The following is a 20,466-nucleotide window of genomic DNA, read 5'->3' as shown; positions in this document are numbered from 1 at the left end:
AAAGAAAGTTCCTTGCCATCAAGCACGTTTTGTTCAGGTGTTTATAAAACATTGATTTCATCACGTATAAATTGGTGCTTTAAAAAAAATTCAATTAAAAAGCAAAGTACTGTGAAATGTTTCTTAAAACTCTTTTAGTCACATCCCAGTAGTGAGAATATTGATCTTATTGAGTCCAATGGAAGTTTTTTTGAACAATTGACCATGGGATATCAAACCAAGGTCATTTTCTTAACAGGAATGTACCAATCCTTGCTGTGATGCTGCCAGCTGCAAGCTAACAAGTGGATCAGCATGTGCTGAAGGATTGTGCTGTGAAAAGTGCCAGGTAAAATAGATTGTCCTTTGTGTAGATGTGGAGTACATTCCCGTGCTTGCATGTTTTGTATTAAACCCCATTATGTTCAGTAGGTGTACCCCAACATTTATATATACATAGAATTGCAGAGTTAGTGTGTTTAGTGTGTAAGGTGTGTTTTAAATTCATTATCGTTTGTCAATATTGTATGCATGTGTTTATGTGCACAGTAACATTTTATTACTCTACATGAACATTAAAAAAATTCAGGGTGGCATCCGTGATTACACCATCAAAGCCTTAATGCTTTGATGCAAAAAGGATGGGTCTTCTATTGTGTGGCATATGGGATGACCTTTTAAATAAAACAGATGAAACGGGCACCAAACATTGATGTTTGTTCATTCAAATTCCTTATACTGTATATATCACCAAGGTCTACCTGAAGCTCGGATCATATTTGGTGACAAAAGAATGCAAAAAAGTAGACGATTCTGGAGAACACAAATGTATTTTCTTAGAACTGTGTATGTGTGTATGTCACATAACAAGGATTAGTTGCCGCTCAGAGTTACTTAGTTGAGTTGGGCAGCAGTATAAATTAAGCATATAAAAATTAGCTGGCTGCTTTGGGTTTATTTTAATGAAAAGTTCACTTTGAATGCCTACATGTATACATTCTAGTTTTCCAGTAAATTATTTACATTCTCAGAAGGTGAAAAGAGGAGGGAGGGAGAGAATGGAGAAAAGGAATGATTGTGTGTACACCTCTAGCGCTAGCTGGAATTATCCTACTTGCTTCTTGGACTGTAACCTTCTCTCCCAGATCCTATACCTTACTTGCAATTGTGTGGTCTGAATTCCTTCCTTCCTTCCTTCCTTCCTTCCTTCCTTCCTATCCTTCCTTTCTCCCAAAGGAAGACTCCTTTACAGTAGTCCTATTATGCCAATGATTTATCTAGCGTCATCTGGGGAGACTAAGCTGGCAAATATATTTAGTGAGAGAGAAAACTAAGCTGCAGAAATCCACCAGTTGCTGTTCCATGTTCAAATAAGGACATTTCCACCAGCTGACTTTGGTACTGAGGTACCGTACAGATCAGCAATGAGAATAGTGTAATTCTGCTAGTTGAAGGACTGATACATTTGTATTTCAGTGCAGCTATGAGGCTGTACTCATACAGGCAATAAATATTGGCTGTTAGGTGCAAGATGATAGCATATGACTGAAACATGTCTTGTGGCTTTGCTTTGGGTTTTGTTTTGTTGCCTATACAATTAATAATGTGATCAGTGACATACCGTTCCAGCAGTTTGGCCAAGGAACCATTCCAATCTCTCTTTCCTTTTCACAAGTCTCTTTCTCCTCCTCCCATATCATTAAAGAGATATGAATGCTGTCAATGTGTTACAATTAGAAACCAATAAAACCAATAAAACTGTGTTTTCAAGTTCAAGGTAGCAGGAGTGGAGTGTCGACCCAAATCAAATACCTGTGATCTCCCTGAATATTGCAATGGGACCTATTATGACTGTCCAGAAGATGTGTATGTCATGGATGGCTACCCATGTAATAATATGAAAGATTACTGTTACAGTGGAATTTGTGAGAGTTACGATTCTCAGTGTGAATCCTTCTTTGGAAAAGGTATGGTTTGAATCATTTGTGATTGATACAACCGATAATTAAACTGGCAGGTGTTATATAGAAAATATTCATATATTGGAATGTAAATGTTTATTATTTTGAAATGTTTTTTTATTCCAATGGTAAAGAATGTATGTAACTTGGGGTTGATCTATTTGAATTCTTGGTGTTCTACAAGCTTGGTTGCTTTCCTATAGATGTTTTGCCACCAGACTAAGTAATATCATCAGTATGTGGGAGGGTGGGGTTTGGTAGTTGTTTATATATACTGTCAGTCTTGGTTGGGGTGTGGCTACTTTCTTGATAGCTTTTAGTTAGGATATCGTTCTTCCCCCATTGTTTATCTGGTGTTGTTTCCTGCTTGTTTGGGTGTTGGTTGCTAGATAGGATGTTTCCTTCCTTCCTTAACTTTTAGTTAAGTCCTTTGAACACAGGTATTCCTCAACTTACAACCATTCATTTAGTGACAGTCAGAGTTACAACAGCACTGAAAAAAGTGACTTAAGACCAATTTTCAGACTTTGCAGTGTCACCCTGGTCACGTGATCAAAATTTGTATGGTTGGCAACTTCTTCATATTTATGATGGTTGCAGGTTACCGGGGTCATGTGATCACCTTTTGCGGACTTTCTCCCCATTGACTTTATGGGAAAGCCAGATTCACTTAACAACTATGTTAATAACATAACAACTTAACACTTAACAACAGTGATAAGGAAGGTCGTAAAATAGGGCAAAATTAACTTAACAACTGTCTCCCTTAGCAACAAAAAAATGTGGGCTCCATTGTGGTCCTAAGTCAAGAACTAGCTGTGTGTTGCACTCTGCCGAGAACTGTAGAGTCCGACACTGTGGTTCATAGATGAGTTATTTCTATGTGTGCTAGTGGATGGTTTCTCAAAATGCCAATTCCAGGAATTTTTGCATTTGGCTTGATCTAAAATGTTGCCAATTCACGGTTGAAACTGTGGTTGAGTTTTTCCGTGTGGAGAGATTAAAGAATTTTTGTCATGCCTTCTACCTGCCAGTTTATATTCCTGGAAGCATTCTGCCTATTTTCTACCTGTCTATCTTAAATAATGTGTGTTCCCATCTTTACACTGCACGTTGTTGATTATTCAGTCAACTTTTGTTGTTTGTGCCATCTTTCGGTTTGCTTAAGAGATTTTTGTGGGGATTTTGTTAGTTTATGTGCTACAGGGATGCCAAGAGGATGTAGGGATCCATTGTTTGTGTCAGAATTATCCTCGACGTAGAATAATGAACTTTCATTTATTTTGTAGGAGCAAAAAGAGGACCAAATGTTTGCTTTGAAAGAGCCAATAGCAAAGGAGACAGATTTGGCAATTGTGGAATGAATGGGCCAAATTTTGTAAAATGTTCCCAAGCGTAAGTAATCAGAAAAAATATTTTATATTCTGAACGCACATTCAGACTATATGACTCTATGCAGACTCAGTTAGGGATTAAGTCTCATTGAACTGACTATTCTTATTTAGATAATAGGCAACATGATTCAGAGTCACAGCTCTGCACTTTTTCTTCCTTTTCCTTCTAAAGAAGCATACCAACAGCCTACTTCACTAAGACAAAATTTCCTATTAGAGATAGTCCTTGATTTACAACAGTTCATTTAGTGACCGTTCAAAGTTGTTCAGATCATTCAAACCCAGGGTGGGATTCAAATTTTTTAACAATCAGTTCTGGGGGCATGGCTTAGTTGGTGGGTGTGGCTTGGTGGTCATGTGACTGGCTGGGTGTGGCCAACTCAACATCACTCACATCGAGGCACGCATCTCCTCGCCTAGCCTCTCAGGACTGTGGGGATACTGCAACAGTTGTAAGTGTGAAAAATGGTCATAAGTCACTTTTTTCAGTGCTATTGTAACTTTGAATGATCACTCCACACAAGCAAAGTACCAGCAAAGGAGGGGGGGAAAAACTCCAGAGAAGGATAACATTTTTTATTTATCATACTGCTTCACTATTCCTTACTATGTATATGTATTATAATAATTAATATAATTACTATTTGCAGCAACAGTTTATGTGGCAAGATTCATTGTACATCTTTCAAAGAAGAGAATCTCCCGCCCCAGTTGTATTTCCAGAATCAAGATGGAATTAAATGTGTGACTACTGAATTTGATCTAGGATCAGATATTCCTGATCCAGCACTGGTTCATAAAGGCACTTCTTGTGCTGAAGGAAAAGTAAGAATTTTCTGCATCTATGTGGATCTCACTTGCTTATTGAACAAATCACTGGCTGAGTTTGCACTCGGCACCGAGTCATGGTTTGTTATGTTAATTTGTTACTCCTAAGCATAAATCATGATTATATGCAATAGCGGTTGAGTATTTTCTATATGCTAAGCCAAAATCAGAAAGCCACATTATTATTTAATATAAAATAATAGATAACAGAGTTCAGGAAACTTTTCCAGTTGAAGAGTCATATTATTTCTTCCTTCCCAGCTGGGAGATGTAATAAGCACATTAGCAACATAGTTACACTTTCAAAAAGGTTGGGGCTAAAATATTTGGATTTCAGGCAAAAGTATATTAAAATCATTACCTCGATAGAAGAAGCCCAATTATTGGAAATTGGGGAGATTTCATTAATTAATTAAATCAATCAATCAGTTTTTAATGACACATTAGCATTCAGCCTCTGGAAGACTTAGACCCATATTTTAATATCTCACAAAAAAGATGAACAAAGAATTACCTCTGGAATTTGTAATCCTGCCCATATGATTTTGGAGGCTGAGGGACTGTTTACATCTTATTCATTGTAGGTTGCCTGTTCACTATGTTGTGCAAAACTATCCAGTGTTGTTTGTAAACTATCTCTATAGTATAATATTACACTAATAGATAGGACAAAAGACACATGTAAATGACATTTGCATAATGATGTAATCATGGAAACATTGCAAGTTTAATTGTAGATTGACACAAGTATATAATTGTATTTGCATGCTGACATTATTGTGCACGGGGCATCATTTGTCATCACTGTGTTGTGTTGGGAATACTGCCAATTACACTTACTTTGTTTCAACAGATGAAACTTAAAAGAACCTATATTACATCATTTGGGACTTGATCCATGCTTAATTTTAAACTGTAAGCTGTAAGTTCCAAATCATAGTGTCTAGATCAGTGGTGGCTAACCTTTTTGGGCTCCTGTGCAAAAAATTGCACACGCATCAGCACGCATGCACTTGCGTGCCAGCACCCAGAATGCAATGCGCACCCCATCCCCACACTCCCTGTGCATGTGCGCACGGTCCCCCCCCACCCCCTTACCTGCACTGTGACTCACAGCTGATTTTTTCAGCTGGTTTGAGGCCTTTTTTGGCCTCCCAGATGCTTGGAAAAGCCCCTGCAAGGCTTTTCAGGCCGAATTATAGGCCCGTTTTATCACTTCCAGTATTACAGGAAGTGACGAAACAGGCCATCATCCTGAAAAGCCTTGCAGAGGCATTTCCCAGCCTCTGGGAGACCGAAAAAGGCCTCAAGCCAACCGGAAAAAAAATCAGTTGTGAGGCACGCGCATGCGCAGTGAGGTAAGTTTGCCTGCAGCTCGCGTGCCAGCACAAATGGCTCTGCATGCCACTTGTGGCACGCGTGCCATAGGTTCGCCATCACAGGTCTAGATTCATACTTGTATCAAGTTGAACCCAGACAAATTGTATTGTTGCATGAAACAGAGACACAAAATTCACTTTGCTCCCATTTCCAGCAGCATCATTTTAGGCTTAGATTTGTCCATCTTTTTTGGCCATGTTCTTTAAGAGGCTACAATTCAAGATTAGGTCACTATCCATCTTGGGGAAGACCATCATGCTAAATTTGGTTTAGAGTTACTCTTGAACCCGATGACAGTCTCTTCTTGATACCTTTGTGCATTTGCAGATAAAACATGCTTTCAAAGACCATACTAAAAAAACAATTATTTTCCCCTCCTTTTTAGGCTTGTGTTGATTACAAGTGCGTAAATGCAAGCTTGCTGGGTTACAACTGTGACATAAAGAAAAAATGTAATGGCCGGGCGGTAAGTTAAAATATTATGATGATGATATTGTTCAGGATGAGACAAAATTATATAAATAAGTATCTTGGCATATAGTACAGATAGTCCTCGAATTATGACCATAATTGAGCCCAAAATTTATGTGAAGTGAGGCAGTTTTTAAATGCGTTTTGTTCCATTTTACAACCTTTCTTGCCATAGTTGTTAGGTGAATCACTGCAGTTGTTAAGTTAGTCACACAACTGTTAAGTAAATCTGGCTTCCCCATTGATTTTGCTTGTCGAAAGGTTGCAAAAGGGAATCACGTGACCTTGAGACACAGCAATGGTCATAAATATGAACCAGGTGCGAAGGGTCTAAATTTTGATCGCTTGACTATCGGGATGTTGCAGTGGTCACAAACTGTAAAAAAAACTACCATAAATCACTTTTTTCAGTGCTGTTGAATAGTCATTAAATAAACTGTTGTAAGTCGAGGATTACCTGTAGTACACTATTAGGGTCAAATAGGGTTGGAGTACAACAGTGTTATGGTAGTTCTTTGTAGCATTTCTACCCATTTATTTATGGGACATTATACCACAACCCAAGTATTACCTCATCTAGAGAACATATATGTAGATCACAGGTGGTTGTTTTTTTTGGCCAGCATCTTATTTAAGAAAACGTTTTGCATTTCAAGAAACATAGGCATATATAACACCTAGAGGTTTTGTCAAATGAAAAAAAACTATGTTGTGTCATCATAACTCAAGCCCCACTTCTTACAGGTTTGCATTCAATATGCAAACATAGTACAAGTACAAACGAGATGAGTATGCATGAAAATGTTCAATACATGATTTGCCATTTGTTTCCCTTTCCCTCCCTTTGGATGCCCAAAGCAAGTTAAAATGTGGAAATTCTGCTTTTTTTCCCCTCCTCAAAGAAATAAATACTTATTTTCCATCAAGTTAAATTTGCCAAGCTCAGAAATAATAGGAAAGCTAATCATACAAGAAATGAACCACATGTTGTGGCCTGTCGGCCGCCGGCCCCTCTAGCAGCCAAATAAGATGAGAAGGTAGAGTGGAAGTTGGGCATCAAGGCAGTCTGAGAGCTCTGAGGGGGAAGAGGAAATGGAGCTGTCAGAGACAGAGGCGGAGCCTGGGCTGTCCATCAGCCACCAAATGTGGAGTCAACAGCCCCCAGGTCCAGAGGTGGATGATGAGGAAGAGGAGGAACAGCTGGGTTCCATGCCTGAAACATAGATGCGCAGAAGGCAGGGGAGAGGAGAGCATCAGGAATCTATGGAAGAGCCACCGTGCTAGCTAAGCCCCACCCTAGCTCTGGGGATAAAAGGCAGGGGGCGGAGATAAATAGGTGTGGCAGACAACTATTTGTCTTTCTGTCAGTCAGAGAGAGAGAGACTCTCTTGGTGTGTTGGAACCATTTCAGGGGGAAAGGGAGCAAGCTTCGCTTTCCAAAGGCACTTAGAGATTTTGTTAGTCTGCTGTGTGTGTGTGAGAGAGAGAGAGAGAGAGACTCTTTGCTTGGGTTACTGGCACTCCTAATAAAGGGAACGTTTAGTTAAAAACAGCATGCTGGTCATGTTCGGGAGGCGGGTCAGAAAATTAATTACCAGATTGTCATAGGAAAACAATTGTTTTTGTTTTCCTGTGACATTATGGGAATTATTGATATGTTCTTTAGTGTCTAACAAAATAATAGATGGATGGAAAACAGTAGGTCCCATCAGTGGTTTGCTGGAGGTGGTTCATATTGACTTATTACAGGTGATCATTACATTTCCCGGAATTTTGCAAACTAGTTGAGAGGAAAGGACAGAGAGGCGTGGAAGCAGTACTCAAGGACATTAGCGGACCTCGCCAGAGCGCGAGACAAACACTGAAGAAAAAGAAGAAGAAGAAGTTGAGAGGAAAGGATATCTCCAATGCCAGCCCAATCACCTCTTTGGAAGCCATTGGTGTAGCACTGCCAACACTGTTTTATTTATTTATTTTATTTATTTATTTTTATTTGTCAATTGCTTACAAGATAATAGGTATAAGTAAAAACATAGTTATGAATACATGGATACATATAAGAAAAATTAAAAAATATATAAAAGAAACAATAGGACAGAGACATTGGTGCACTTATGCACGCCCCCTACAGACCTCTTAGGAAAGGGGTGAGGTCAATAGTAGACAGTCTAAGATTAAAGTTTTTGGGGTTTTGGGAAAAAAACCACAGAGTCAGATAGAGTATTCCAGACATTGACCACTCTGTTGCTGAAGTTGTATTTCCTGCAATCAAGTTTGGTGCGATTAACCTTGAGTTTGTATCTATTGTTTGCTCTAGTGTTGTTATGGTTGAAGCTGAAGTATTCATTGACAGGTAGGACATTGCAGTGTGAGTTTTTATAAACTATACTTAGATTGGCCCGAAGGCGGAGTAGTTCTACGTTTTCTAGGTCTAGAATTTCGAGTCTGGTGGCATAAGGTATTCTGCAAGAAGTAGAGGAGTGGAGGACTCTTGTGAAATATTTCTGGACTTTCTCAACTGTGTTAATATCAGATATGTAATGTGGGTTCCAGACTGATGAGCTGTATTCGAGTATTGGTCTAGCAAATGTTTTGTATGCTCTAGTTATTGGTGTAATATTACCAGAGAAAAAACTACGTAAGATTAGGTTAACAACTCTTAACGCCTTTTTGGCTATGTAGTTACAGTGGGCTCTAGCACTTAGGTCATTTGAGATGAGTACTCCAAGATCCTTGACAGAGTTTGGATCATCAACAAGGTCTTGACTGTTCAGCCTGTATTTTATTTTCTGATTTTTTTTTTGCCAATATGTAGGACAGAGCATTTATTCGTTGAGATTTGAAGTTGCCATTTATTTGACCATTCTGATACAGAGTCAAGGTCTTTTTGAAGGGTAGCAGTATTGTCTGTGGTGTTGAATAGCTTTACATCATCAGCGAAGAGAATGCAGTTGTTCTTAATATGATCACAGAGGTCATTTATGTAGAGTATGAAGAGAGTTGGTCCTAGAACACTGCCTTGGGGGACACCACTGTTGACAGGTACAGAATTTGATAGGACGCTCCCAATTTTGACCATTCGTTGTCTGTTTAAGAGAAATGCTTCTATCCAGTTATGCAGGTGTCCAGAGATACCGTAAGATTTTAATTTTAGGAGTAGTTTGTCGTGTACCACTGAATCAAAGACTTTACAGAAGTCTATGTAGATTGCGTCTATTGCTTTGCCCTGATCGAGTTGTGTAGTCCATATGTTTTTGCGGTGTAAGAGTTGCAGATTACATGATAGTTTTTTCCTGAAACCAAATTGTTTATTAGAGAGTAGGTTGTTTGTTTCTAAGTGGAGCATGATGGATTGGTTAATAATTGATTCCATGATGCAGCATAAAGAGATTGGTCTGTAATTTTCAACTAGGCTGGGGTCTCCCTTTTTGAAGATGGGGATGACTGTGGCTTGTGACCATAGTTTTGGCAAGGAGCTGGTTCTGAAAGATTTTTCAAAGATTATGCTTAGAGGTTCTGCTATGGCAGTGGATAGCTTTTTAAAGAAGTAGGCACATATTCCATCCAGCCCAATAGATAGAGATGGTTTTAGATTGTGCAGTGCTTTTTCAACAATGTCTTCTGTAAAATCAATATGTATTAACGGAGCCAACAGAGCTGGTTGTTAAATATTGATCTGCATACCACACCATTACTTCCCATCCAAAAGAGAAGTCAATATGATACATTGCATAGCACAGGCGGGAGAAACCATGGAACAATGTGTTCATTATTACATAGATCTCACTTTTGATATTCAGCTGTTAATAGAATTCTTTTATAATGGCATTTGAATTCTTCTACAATTAAATTCCTTAAGAGATGTGCATGGATTCTTGCACACTTGTTCGGGGGAGAAACGTAACACCCTAACTCTAATATTACGATATTGTAATTTCTATAACCTATTTAAAAATTGTAATTTCATCATTTTGTTTCTTTTTTTTGTTTGTTCCTGTAGGTGTGTAACAACAAAGGCAATTGCCACTGTGATCCTGGGTGGGCACCTCCTTTTTGTGACGTGTCTGGCTATGGGGGCAGCATAGATAGTGGCCCAACACATATAGGTATCAAGAACCATTCCTCTTTCTTACCTTTCAACTGATGTTAGTCACTTTAGAACATTGGTTAATGTTGCTACCTGTTAAGGTAGCTTTATGTCTTATTTGGCAAAAGTCACTTTCATCTTAAAGTGAATAACTGTCACTTAATTGAATAACTGTCCAAAAAAAAATTCTAGTTTAAAAATGAAAACTAAGAACAAAAGTCAGCATAGCCTTTGCTACTCTAGTTTGGTGGATTTTATTTCTATGGAAAATAATTATCTTTAAATCTGAATCTATAGGTGTAAATTAGCATATGTCCATTTTAAAAGTTTGGGTCTTTTATTTTTGGAAGATGAGCTTCTCCTTTCTTGGAAATTTTATATATATATAGTGGTGCTTAAATGTTTGCCAACAGTTTTGAATTTTCAATATTGCTGCTCAATGTCTATGGAGATTTTCAGTCATCCAGGTCATAGTTGTCCCAAAGGTGCTTTTTCAAGAGGCAACTGGACTTTCTGGTTTTTCTCTGAATTCAAAGAAAAATCAGAAAGTCCAGTTACCTCTTGAAAAAGCACCTTTGGGATATTGCTGCTTAAATATGACCTAAAACATGATCTGTTCTATTGCATAAGTCCTAAAACTAGAAAAATTAAACAAAAGGGTCAAAATATTATACTTTTTCATCTATTTAGTGAAGAAAATTATCAAAAAATGCATAATTTATCTTGGTGAGAAATCAAACCATCCTTCTTATAGCCCCATTGTCCAAATTCTACATTTAAATCAGCGTACAATGCTTATTTTCTTTCTTAGATACGTCCCTTCGAGATGGTCTTCTGATATTCTTTTTACTTGTGTTGCCTATATTAATTCTACTTGCAATTGCATTTGTCAAGAGAAAAGAAATTAAAAGGCGTCTCTTCAGAGAACGTAGAAGACAACACAGGTACAACATTTATGCAATTGAGGATATTGAGAACAGAACATATCTATGCAAAGTTAAGTCAAAAATTCAAATTAGAAACATAATTTGTTGGCCTAGTGATCTTAAAAGACAAACTAAATGTTGTGGTGCAAGCCATTCAGAAGCAAGCTTTACTGAATTCTATGAACATATGAAATAAATATTAAATAAAATATAAAAAGGTTGAAGCCTTTTGAAATGATACCCTTATATGATTAGCTATATATGACAATGGGGACAAGATTTATAGAGGTTTTTAGGAATGTTTGGAATGAAGCTTGAAAAAGCAGACAGAAATCTAGAAAAATAATATCCTTTTCATGATTTTTATCTAGGTTTTATTGGCAAGCTTGAAGAAGCAAGTTCTGTTTAAGGGTTTAAATTACACTTCGTCCATATAAGAGACAAGGAAAGGATATTATTTTCCTAAACCTTAACTCTATGATATTCAGACAATTCATTACCCATCTGTAACTTACAATGTAATATTTTGGCTTTTCATTTTTTTTAAAAAAAAATGCCTTAGAAAATATTAGGAAGTTATTCCTCATAATGCTAGTCATAGAGCCAGCATCAATAGAAGACACTGCCTAGATTGGGTAATTCTCTAAGAATGGTTAGTATTTCTCAGATCCTAGTTTTGTTACTGATTCTACAAATTATGATTCCTCTAATACAAACTGATCATTTCAGTAGAAAAATATATTTTCTGATTTTTTAAAAATCAGATAATATTTTAGGCCAGTTGGTTCTCAACCCGTGGTCCATAGACCCCTGGGATGGGCCGCTGTCATCATAGGCAATCCACAAAAGCTTGAAGAAATGTTATGATTTAAATTTAGAGTTAAGTCTTGGGGGTCCAGGGGCATGGTTTATGGTCACAAAAGAGTTTTTTTAAAGGGGGTGTTGTCTATGGTGAAGAAAAGGTTGAGAGCCACTGTTTTAGGTATTGGCAGTGCTTCCTACTAAAGTAGCTCTTTGCTTTGCTTTTCCTTCATCCATTTTGATTTTTCAATCCTAGACTAGCTAGGCTACACCTCTTACTTTATATGAAAATCAACTAAGTAAGGTACTCCTGAGGTAGAATCATCATTTTGGGAAAAGTCATTTAGGGCACTAAATCTACTCCCACTACTAGCCTAGTCGGTGAAGGAAACTCAGTCTAAACATTTTTCAATTTCCAATTCAATGGCTGTCTAGCCACTGAAAAGGGGCCTACCAACCCTCTTAGTACTTTCCATATTCAAGTAGTTCAAGTTGTTTTTTTCTGACATTCAGTTGGGATTTGCTTTACTGTAATCAATGATGTTCACTCTGGGGCAATAGAAAAAATTCACTCTGGGACCCTTCTTCCACATTACAGCTTTCAAGATTGGAAGAGTGTTATCATACCTTTCCTCAGTTACCTTTTCCAAAAACTAAACATTCCAGCTTCTTTGATCTTTCGAGGTTTTGTTTCTAGTTTATCATCATCATTATGGTTCTTTTCTTAATCTGTTTGTCTGAATCACTGTAAAAGAGTATTATCTAGTTATCTACTTCCACATTTACTAGCTGGGAAATTCCTGACTTCATAATTTAAAAAAACCCGAAGCCAACACTGAACATAGGAACTTAAAAATTATAATGTTCTAAAACCGTATCAGAATCAAACTCAAGCCTGGTAGATGGTTGTGGAATGAACTTAATCCATTATTGCCAATTAAACTGAAACCAGCCAACAGCTGAAAAATGCTTTGAATTGCTTCATTTCTGTCATCCCATATATATATATTTTTGTTTCCAGGGAAAAATAACATTTACACGCAAGCAAATACTTTTTTTGTTTGATAGGTTATATACATCCTCTATGCCCTTTGCCATACACCTTATTTTGAGTATGTAGTATTTTTCAAGCAGGAATGGTTGATTAGCAAAAACCTATTTCCCTGTTATTGTGAATAAATACACCTCTATGTGTGTTAGCAGTGATTGTCCTCCTTTCAATATTGTTATACACTCTCTCTGCATCCACAGTGGCTTTTAACAAAACTTTTTTTTTTCTTTTTGGTTTTTAGCTATGTCTGTTGATCTGGGGATACTGCAAGATGGGCATTTATGTTTATATAATTTCTAACTGTTTGCTTAAATTGTTCTTTAAGGGCTGAAAATGCACAGCAAAGAAGACCGCTACCTGCACACCAGAATAATACTCCAAGTGAACCAAATCCACAAGAGGAAAAAAATAGAAGGCGGGTAAGAATGTACTTTCAATTATAATGTCTACATTTAAGTAATTTCCACTAATAAGAGTCTTTTAGTACAAAATATCAGCTGAGCACTTTTTTCTTTCAGTTAATTATTTTTTATTCAGAAATTCAGTTTGCAGAATTTAGAACAACAGTATTTTGCTGGATTGTAAGCATAAGCATAGGGAGCAGTGGGTCAGCAGTTAAAAACACTGATCTTGTCAACTGGAAAACTGGCAGTCCAGGTTCGAGATCCAAGTGCCACGCAATGTGGTAAGCTTCTATTCCTTGCTGCAGCTTCTGCCCAACTAGCAGTTTGAAAGCATGCAAATGCGACTAGACAAATAGATACCAATTTGGTGGCAAGGTAACAGAGTTCTGTGCGCTTCAGTGTATAGTCATGCTGGTCACATGACTGCAGAAGTGGATTTGGACAATGCTGGTTCCCTTGGATAAGACAGGAGTCCGCAACGCCTGGTCTGTGGACTAGCACCAGCCCACAGCATGCCAGAAACTGGGCCACGCAAACAACCGAAGCCCCATTCATGGGATGCAGGAGGGAGAAACCATGCCTCCTCTGGTCCATGGAATCAGACCCTGGTGCCCCAAAGGTTGGGGATTACTGAGCTAAGAAACAGATGAGCACCACCCACTAGAATCACACATGACTGGACAGGGGAAACCTTTACCATTATCTTTTTAAACATAAGCATGACCTTTTATTTATTTAATTAATTTATCTTTTGCAGCCTACTACTTCAAATTCAGGAATCTTTACAATATCTCACTTTCCAACTCCAAGGTTTGTACTTTTTGATATAACTTTTCAGCAGAACCACATATAGTGTATGGTTTTAAGTACAGGCAAAACATGTTAAAAACTAGAGGTGGATAACTTTTTTTTCAGCAGAGGGTTGGGACTGCATGCTCTATAGCAATTTATTGCAGCCACATGAGAGTAATGGCTAGAAATGGAAGCTGGTGTTCACCATTAAATTCCAACTGTCTCCAGTGATAAGCACACTTTTCCCGTATAATGATGTGTGGTGGTTAAAGAGTGGGAAGCCAATGTCTCTTCTCAACCACAGAGTTCACTGGGTGATTTTGGGTCAGTTACTTTCTTTCAACCCAACAGTGTTTATTTATGTTGTAGGAATCAGAAGGCCTTGATGCCTCAAGGAAACTAGAATCTCAGTGAATAAATAATAGTTCATATATTCATTTCATACATTAATATGTTATAGTCATTTGAATGCACTTCATTCATGTCTGGCACAATTGTTTAGGTGGCTTTTATTTCAATAACTAAAGTAAAAATTGTTTGAGATCATTTGAAGATGAAGGCTTAGCTCAACCAGCAGAACAAATTCATACTGTTTCCCAGTTCAGTTAAAGGATTACTATGTGCATATGGTTATCTCAGATCAACTTCCTTGTACTTCGATGCTACAGTAAGTCTCTTTGAGGAGATGGGCAGTTCAGAAATGTGAAATAGAAGTAAATAAAAATAAAAATAAAATAAGTAGTTCTTTATAAGGGCTCTTTGTACCCACCAAAAATCCTTATCTACAGACTGTTTATCTGAAATCCTTATCCAGACCTTATCTGAAATCCTTATCTACAGACTGTTTTCCTCTCCTTTTTTTTAGGCCACCAGTACAAAATCAATTTGTTCCACCTCAACAACAACCTCTGGTACGACCACCAATGTCACAAAGACCTCCCGTACGACCACCAATTCCACAAAATCCTCCTTTAAGACCACCAATTCCACAAAATCCTCCTTTAAGACCACCAATTCCACAAAATCCTTTAAGACCACCAGTTCCACGAAACTCACCTTTAAGACCACCAATTCCACGAAACTCACCTTTAAGACCACCAATCCCACAAAAACCCGTTTTCTCTCCTCCATCTTGAAGAATTATAAAGACATGTATGCCACTAGGAAAAATATTATATTAATGAAATAAATTAAAAGTGGTTTTTTTTAGAAATATACAAAGGAAGACCTCAGTTTAATTTCTAAAACAGAATGACATTAAACTTAATTTACTTTAGGGTCTGCTGCTCTACCAAATCATTATTTAGGAAATAAAGTGCTGCCTTAATTATTAGACCACAGGATATTGCTTTTACAAATAATACTCATACCAGTAAAAATCTTTTACCCTAACATAGGGCCAAACTAGATATTGTAGAAAATGTGATGAGAAACCCTACCAGACTTATAAAATGTAGGACATGCTTGTGCAATTTTTATGAGAAGAAGAGGTGGTGAGGTTCTTCTCTAGTTGTGGGCCCAATGAGATTCCTCCCTTTCTCTCTTCACTCCTAACATATATTAATTATTAACATTACAAGAAAACACCTATTGAAGTTACTTGTCATGGTTGGAGAAAGAGTAGTTAAATCTGTCATAAAAATTACCTTGTTGTTGATCCCAATAAAAATTGGGGGAGACTGCTGCTCTTACATCAATGACAGATTTTCTAATTATGTAGTTGCTCTGATTTTTTTTAAAGTGTGCAATTGGTTCTTTGTAGTCAGTTGGTTTATTACATTAAGAAACAATGTGAATGGAATATAATGAAGTGAAGCACAAGATGGGTTTCAAAAATCAGTCAATCAGTGAAGGAAGGGCTATATAGTGTAGTATTATCTATTTGAGCAAAGATCAGAAAGTGATTTGTATTGCCTTAAAATCAACAAATGTGACTTGACAGCACTGTATTGTTGATCTGCATGTTTACAGCTGAAACTTCCCACACAGGAAGATTTTAAACACTTATTCTTAAGTGTTTAAACGACCATGTTATTGTAAGATATTTCTCAATATTCTTTCAACTTTCCAAGTAAAAAGTGAATATATTTTAAATGTTTTATTCTAACACTGAAATAGATGATACTTCTGTTTTCATATCATAAATCTGTGAAAGTTACACATTTTTTATTTATAGCTTTATCTGATCATTTTGATAGTCATGTTAATATTTTATCAACATGAGACAAAAGGTCGACTACATGCTGAAACATAATAAGACATGTTTTCTTAACTATGCTTTAATGAAAAAAACACAATTGACTGGGCTCATTAAGCATGTCAAACCATTTCAGATTCATAATAGTAATTTGTACCATTTTTCATTAAAGTGCAGCGATGCCACATTTCTGCAATACCAGCCCTGTTAGTAATTTTGGTAAAAACATTATATGACATTTCAGTATGGATTCATTAAACCAAAGATTTGATTAAAGAGTAGTTTTCTGGTGAGGAAGAGCAATTTGTATCCTTACAGTGTTACAGCCTTTGTTTAAAGTCACACATAATTGCAGTTTGCATAAATACATATTTTGAAAAAGATAATGTATTTGAAAATTGGGCAAAGTGTTGAATAATTATGCTTCCTAATATATGGTTTAGGAGGCACAATAGCCAGTTCAGACCTGTAAATCAAGACTAAGACATATGGTCCACCAAATTTAATGAATGATTTATATGACAACCTCTTTCCACTATCAGGCATACATGAAATTCTATGCAGAATTGATTACAAAATGTTTTTGAAAAGTTTTTAATATCTCATTTTTGGCAATGTAATTGTATTGATGAACAAATACCGTATGTTGGATACAAATGTCAAAATTTAGATATAAACATATTTTTTAATGTTTACATTGTCTGAAAATTTATATTAATATGTATTTTAGAGACTATAGAATACTTCAAAATTGAATTTTCCTGTAATCAATCAAATTAATGGTTCTTTCACCTCTAAGCTTTGTACCTATATAAAGTTATTTGCAGTTTTGCACAAATCACTTTTGTAATTTAGTGGTAGAAAAATCAGTTGCACAATTTCTGTTAAAATGTTGTGAACCATTTTGTAAAAAAATAAAAAAATAAAATGACATACAAATGGCATATTTTTAAAAATCTGATATTTCATTGATGTGAAAAATCAGTAACAAATTTAATGCTTTTACAATATTTCAACATGATTGCAGATAAATAGTATAAGGTGTATAGGTGATTCTCATTTAGTGACCATTTATTCAGCAACCTTTCAAACTTTTCTTATAAGTCACTTTTTATTAGGTTATAAAGTGTTATAAAATACAAAATAGAAAAGCAAATAAAAGGGCACGGATAGGGAGAGAGAAAGGGCAGAGAAAAGCGAGTAAGGGTAAGGAAAGAAAAAGAAGCACTTCTGACTCTACCTATTACAGTAGAATAGGGCATTAACAATAATCACAACTTTTTATTTTACCATAATTGTATAAACCAGTCACTTCTGCAAGAATCTATCAGTCTAATCTGTAAAACCCAGAATCAAAATTTCATTCTTTTCCACATCAGGCATGAAGTTCAGAAGCAATTTCCCTGTGGAAACAAAAGTACTTATGTTCTTTTCTTTAAGCAAAGTACTTATGTTCTTTTCTTTAAGCAAATTTTGCCATTTCAGCCAACTCCATCAACTTCTGCAACCATTCTTCTATATATATATATATATATCCAGTGAATCAGAGGTGGTATTCAGCAGGTTCTGACCAGTTCTGGAGAACCAGTAGCGGAAATTTTGAGTAGTTCGGAGAACCGGCAAATACCACCTCTGACTGAAGATTTTACAGTATTCTTCCCCTGCCACGGCCACCAAGCCATGCCCACAGAACTGGTAGTAAAAAATTTTTGAATCCCATCACTGGTAGGAATCGAAGTGTCCTTTTTTGTGTATACAAAGGTCCATTTTGTGCATACAATAATCTTGCTGCTGTCAACATGTATAGTAACAAAGTTCCAAACTTTTTCTCCAATTCTTTTTCCATTAAGCCCAAGAGGAAAAGTTCTGTTTTCATATCTCCATTTTCAGGATTTTCTGTATTAAAATATGAATCATAGTCCTTTCAAATTTTCTGACCAAATGGTGCTCATCATTGTACCTTGAATTTGTTGCCGGTTTTGTAAAGTCACGTGATATCATTTGCAACCTTTCTTCTGGCTTCCTACAAATGAAGTCAACAGGGAAACTGGCAGGGCGTTTCAAATGATGACCATACAACGTCCTTGCTTAATGACCCAGGGTGATTCACTTAACGACTAGAAGTGCCGGAATTTCCATTGGTAAGTGGCATAGTCACATGATACCATGCTTTCCAACTGTGTGGCTTATTGACAGTAATTCTAGCCCCATTAACCAAGAACTACCTATAGTTGAAGAATTTTAAAGAATTTCCTTTTTGATTTGGTCTACAGCCATTAACTTCTTTTTGCCAACTTAAGTATTTTGATTCTGATTATTACTGCATCTATAAACCACTTTACTATGTTTTGACAATGAAAAAGGAACAATACTTCTAATAATTCATGTTAGAGTATAAATGTTATTAAAACATTTTAGGAGAAAAGTATACAATATGGAAACATTTAGTGCCATCTACTAGCTACCTGTAAAAGAACTACAGGTAGTCCTCGAGTTACGACCAGAATTGAGCCCAACATTTATGTTGCTAAGTGAAACGTGTTGAGTTTGCCCCATTTTACTACCTTTCTTGCTACAGTTATTAAGTGAATTGTTGCACATGTTAAGTTAGCAACACAGTTGCTAATCTGGATTCCCCATTGATTGCGTGTCAGAAGGTCACAAAAGGTGATCACAAGTATTGCTTACTTGATTGTTAGTCTGAAGTTGACCTTGAAGTTAATGTATGCTGATCTGAGTTCTGATTACTGGTGAAGAGGTGCTGGAGTCCTTTTCTCTTTGGGGCTGGTTGATTGTCTCTTTTGCACAGTCTATAGATGTTGTTAATGTCTATGTGTCTATTGATGGCTGATTTGTCAGAGTGCCAGGCTTCTAGGATTTCCCTGGCATTTTTGGACTTAGCTTGGTCTGGGATGTTCACATTTTCCCAACTGAAACTATGGTAAAATCTGTCTATATTTTGTGAAATTAAAGAATTTTCATCATGCCTTCTGACTACCAGTTGGTGATCATGGATGCATTCTGTCTGTTTGTCCTGCTATGCTTATTCCATGTGGTTGTAGTAGTCTATCTGAGATATGGCAGTAATCTATTTCTGGCTTGTGAGATAGGTTTATTATTGCAACATTTTCCAGTGTTTCTCAATTATTTAAATGAGCGGTATATTGCTCTGGCTAAAAAATAATAATGTACAATAAGAGTTTGAAAAAGTTTTGAAGTGGTCTAGACCAGGGGTCCCCAACCGCCGGTCCGCGGACCGGTACCGGGCCGCGGAACAAGTCTTACCGGGCCGCTGGTTGCTGGGCGCCGCCATCTTTTTTTGGTAAAAAAGTGCTTCCGGTGAGCTTTTCTGGGTAGAAAGCTCACCGGAAGCACTTTTTCATCAAAAAAAGATGGCGGCGCCAGCGCTTCCGGTGAGCTTTTCCGGGTAGAAAGCCATTTCTACCCGAAAAGGCTCACCGGAGCGCTGCGCGCCGCCATCTTTTCGTCAAAAAGATGGCGGCGCCCAGCTGATGCCGGTACCGGGCCGCGGCGTCAAAAAGGTTGGGGATCACTGGTCTAGACTGCAAAATAAATTAATGCAAATTCAGTAATTTGAAAGTTCCACTTATTCATTTAATATCATACACATTAACATGTGTATATTTATCTCTTTGTGTACAATTGTTATTCTTAGGTTGCTGTTTTTCCTTATCTTGTAGATTTTCTCTTGTTCCACATTTTTTAAAAACCAGAAATGCTAGAAATTGTCTATCTAAAGTACCCCAATTTACTTTTCCCCAAGTTGTTTCTTTCCATCATAGAACTTAGATTCTAATTGTCAGTTCATAGTGACTCTGCATATCTCTTCAGAATGGAGCCGTATTCAAGCAGGGTCAGAAAGCAGAATATTCTGAACATTTGCTGAGCTTTATACCACCAATTCTTATCACAAGAAAATGTTCCACAGAGAGGCAATCTATGCTGCAGGAATTGTATCTCAGGCATACAGTTTCTAAATACCGATCCCATTTTGTTTTTGCATTTTATCATTCCTAAATCATTCCAAAGCAGCGGAGTTGCCCAAAGCAAACCACATTATGCTTTATGCACTGTTTTTCCAAATTTGGCAACTTATAAAAATGTGTGGATTTCAATTCCCAGGATGCTCCAGCCAGCATGCTGGCTAGGGAATCCTGGGAGTTGAAGTCCACAT

The 20,466-nt window shown here is 37.0% G+C and overlaps 1 protein-coding gene across 5 annotated transcripts in view; it reads left to right on the top strand.

Annotated features, from left to right (window-relative positions):
• LOC113413149 (disintegrin and metalloproteinase domain-containing protein 9-like) overlaps positions 1 to 17,215 on the top strand; it is a 39,320-nt gene extending 22,105 nt beyond the window's left edge. For 3 of the 5 annotated variants that reach the window (XM_026669212.2, XM_087964373.1, XM_087964374.1), the window contains 10 exons: positions 239 to 328; positions 1,751 to 1,946; positions 3,230 to 3,335; positions 3,985 to 4,159; positions 5,928 to 6,008; positions 10,014 to 10,119; positions 10,912 to 11,044; positions 13,204 to 13,297; positions 14,040 to 14,092; positions 14,940 to 17,215. In XM_026669212.2, coding sequence (XP_026524997.2) covers positions 239 to 328; positions 1,751 to 1,946; positions 3,230 to 3,335; positions 3,985 to 4,159; positions 5,928 to 6,008; positions 10,014 to 10,119; positions 10,912 to 11,044; positions 13,204 to 13,297; positions 14,040 to 14,092; positions 14,940 to 15,210 — 1,305 coding nt within the window. In that variant the 3' untranslated portion in view covers positions 15,211 to 17,215. The remainder of the gene's footprint in view (positions 1 to 238; positions 329 to 1,750; positions 1,947 to 3,229; positions 3,336 to 3,984; positions 4,160 to 5,927; positions 6,009 to 10,013; positions 10,120 to 10,911; positions 11,045 to 13,203; positions 13,298 to 14,039; positions 14,093 to 14,939) is intronic. The other 2 variants (XM_087964371.1, XM_087964372.1) reach the window with 2 other exon arrangements.
• The last annotated feature ends 3,251 nt before the right edge of the window (positions 17,216 to 20,466 follow it).

Source organism: Notechis scutatus, chromosome 4 (assembly GCF_049901735.1).
Source record: "Notechis scutatus isolate UNSWTSFEM ecotype Mainland chromosome 4, rNotScu1.2, whole genome shotgun sequence".
NCBI lineage: Eukaryota > Metazoa > Chordata > Lepidosauria > Squamata > Elapidae > Notechis > Notechis scutatus.
This window is presented reverse-complemented; position numbering and strand designations above follow the sequence as displayed.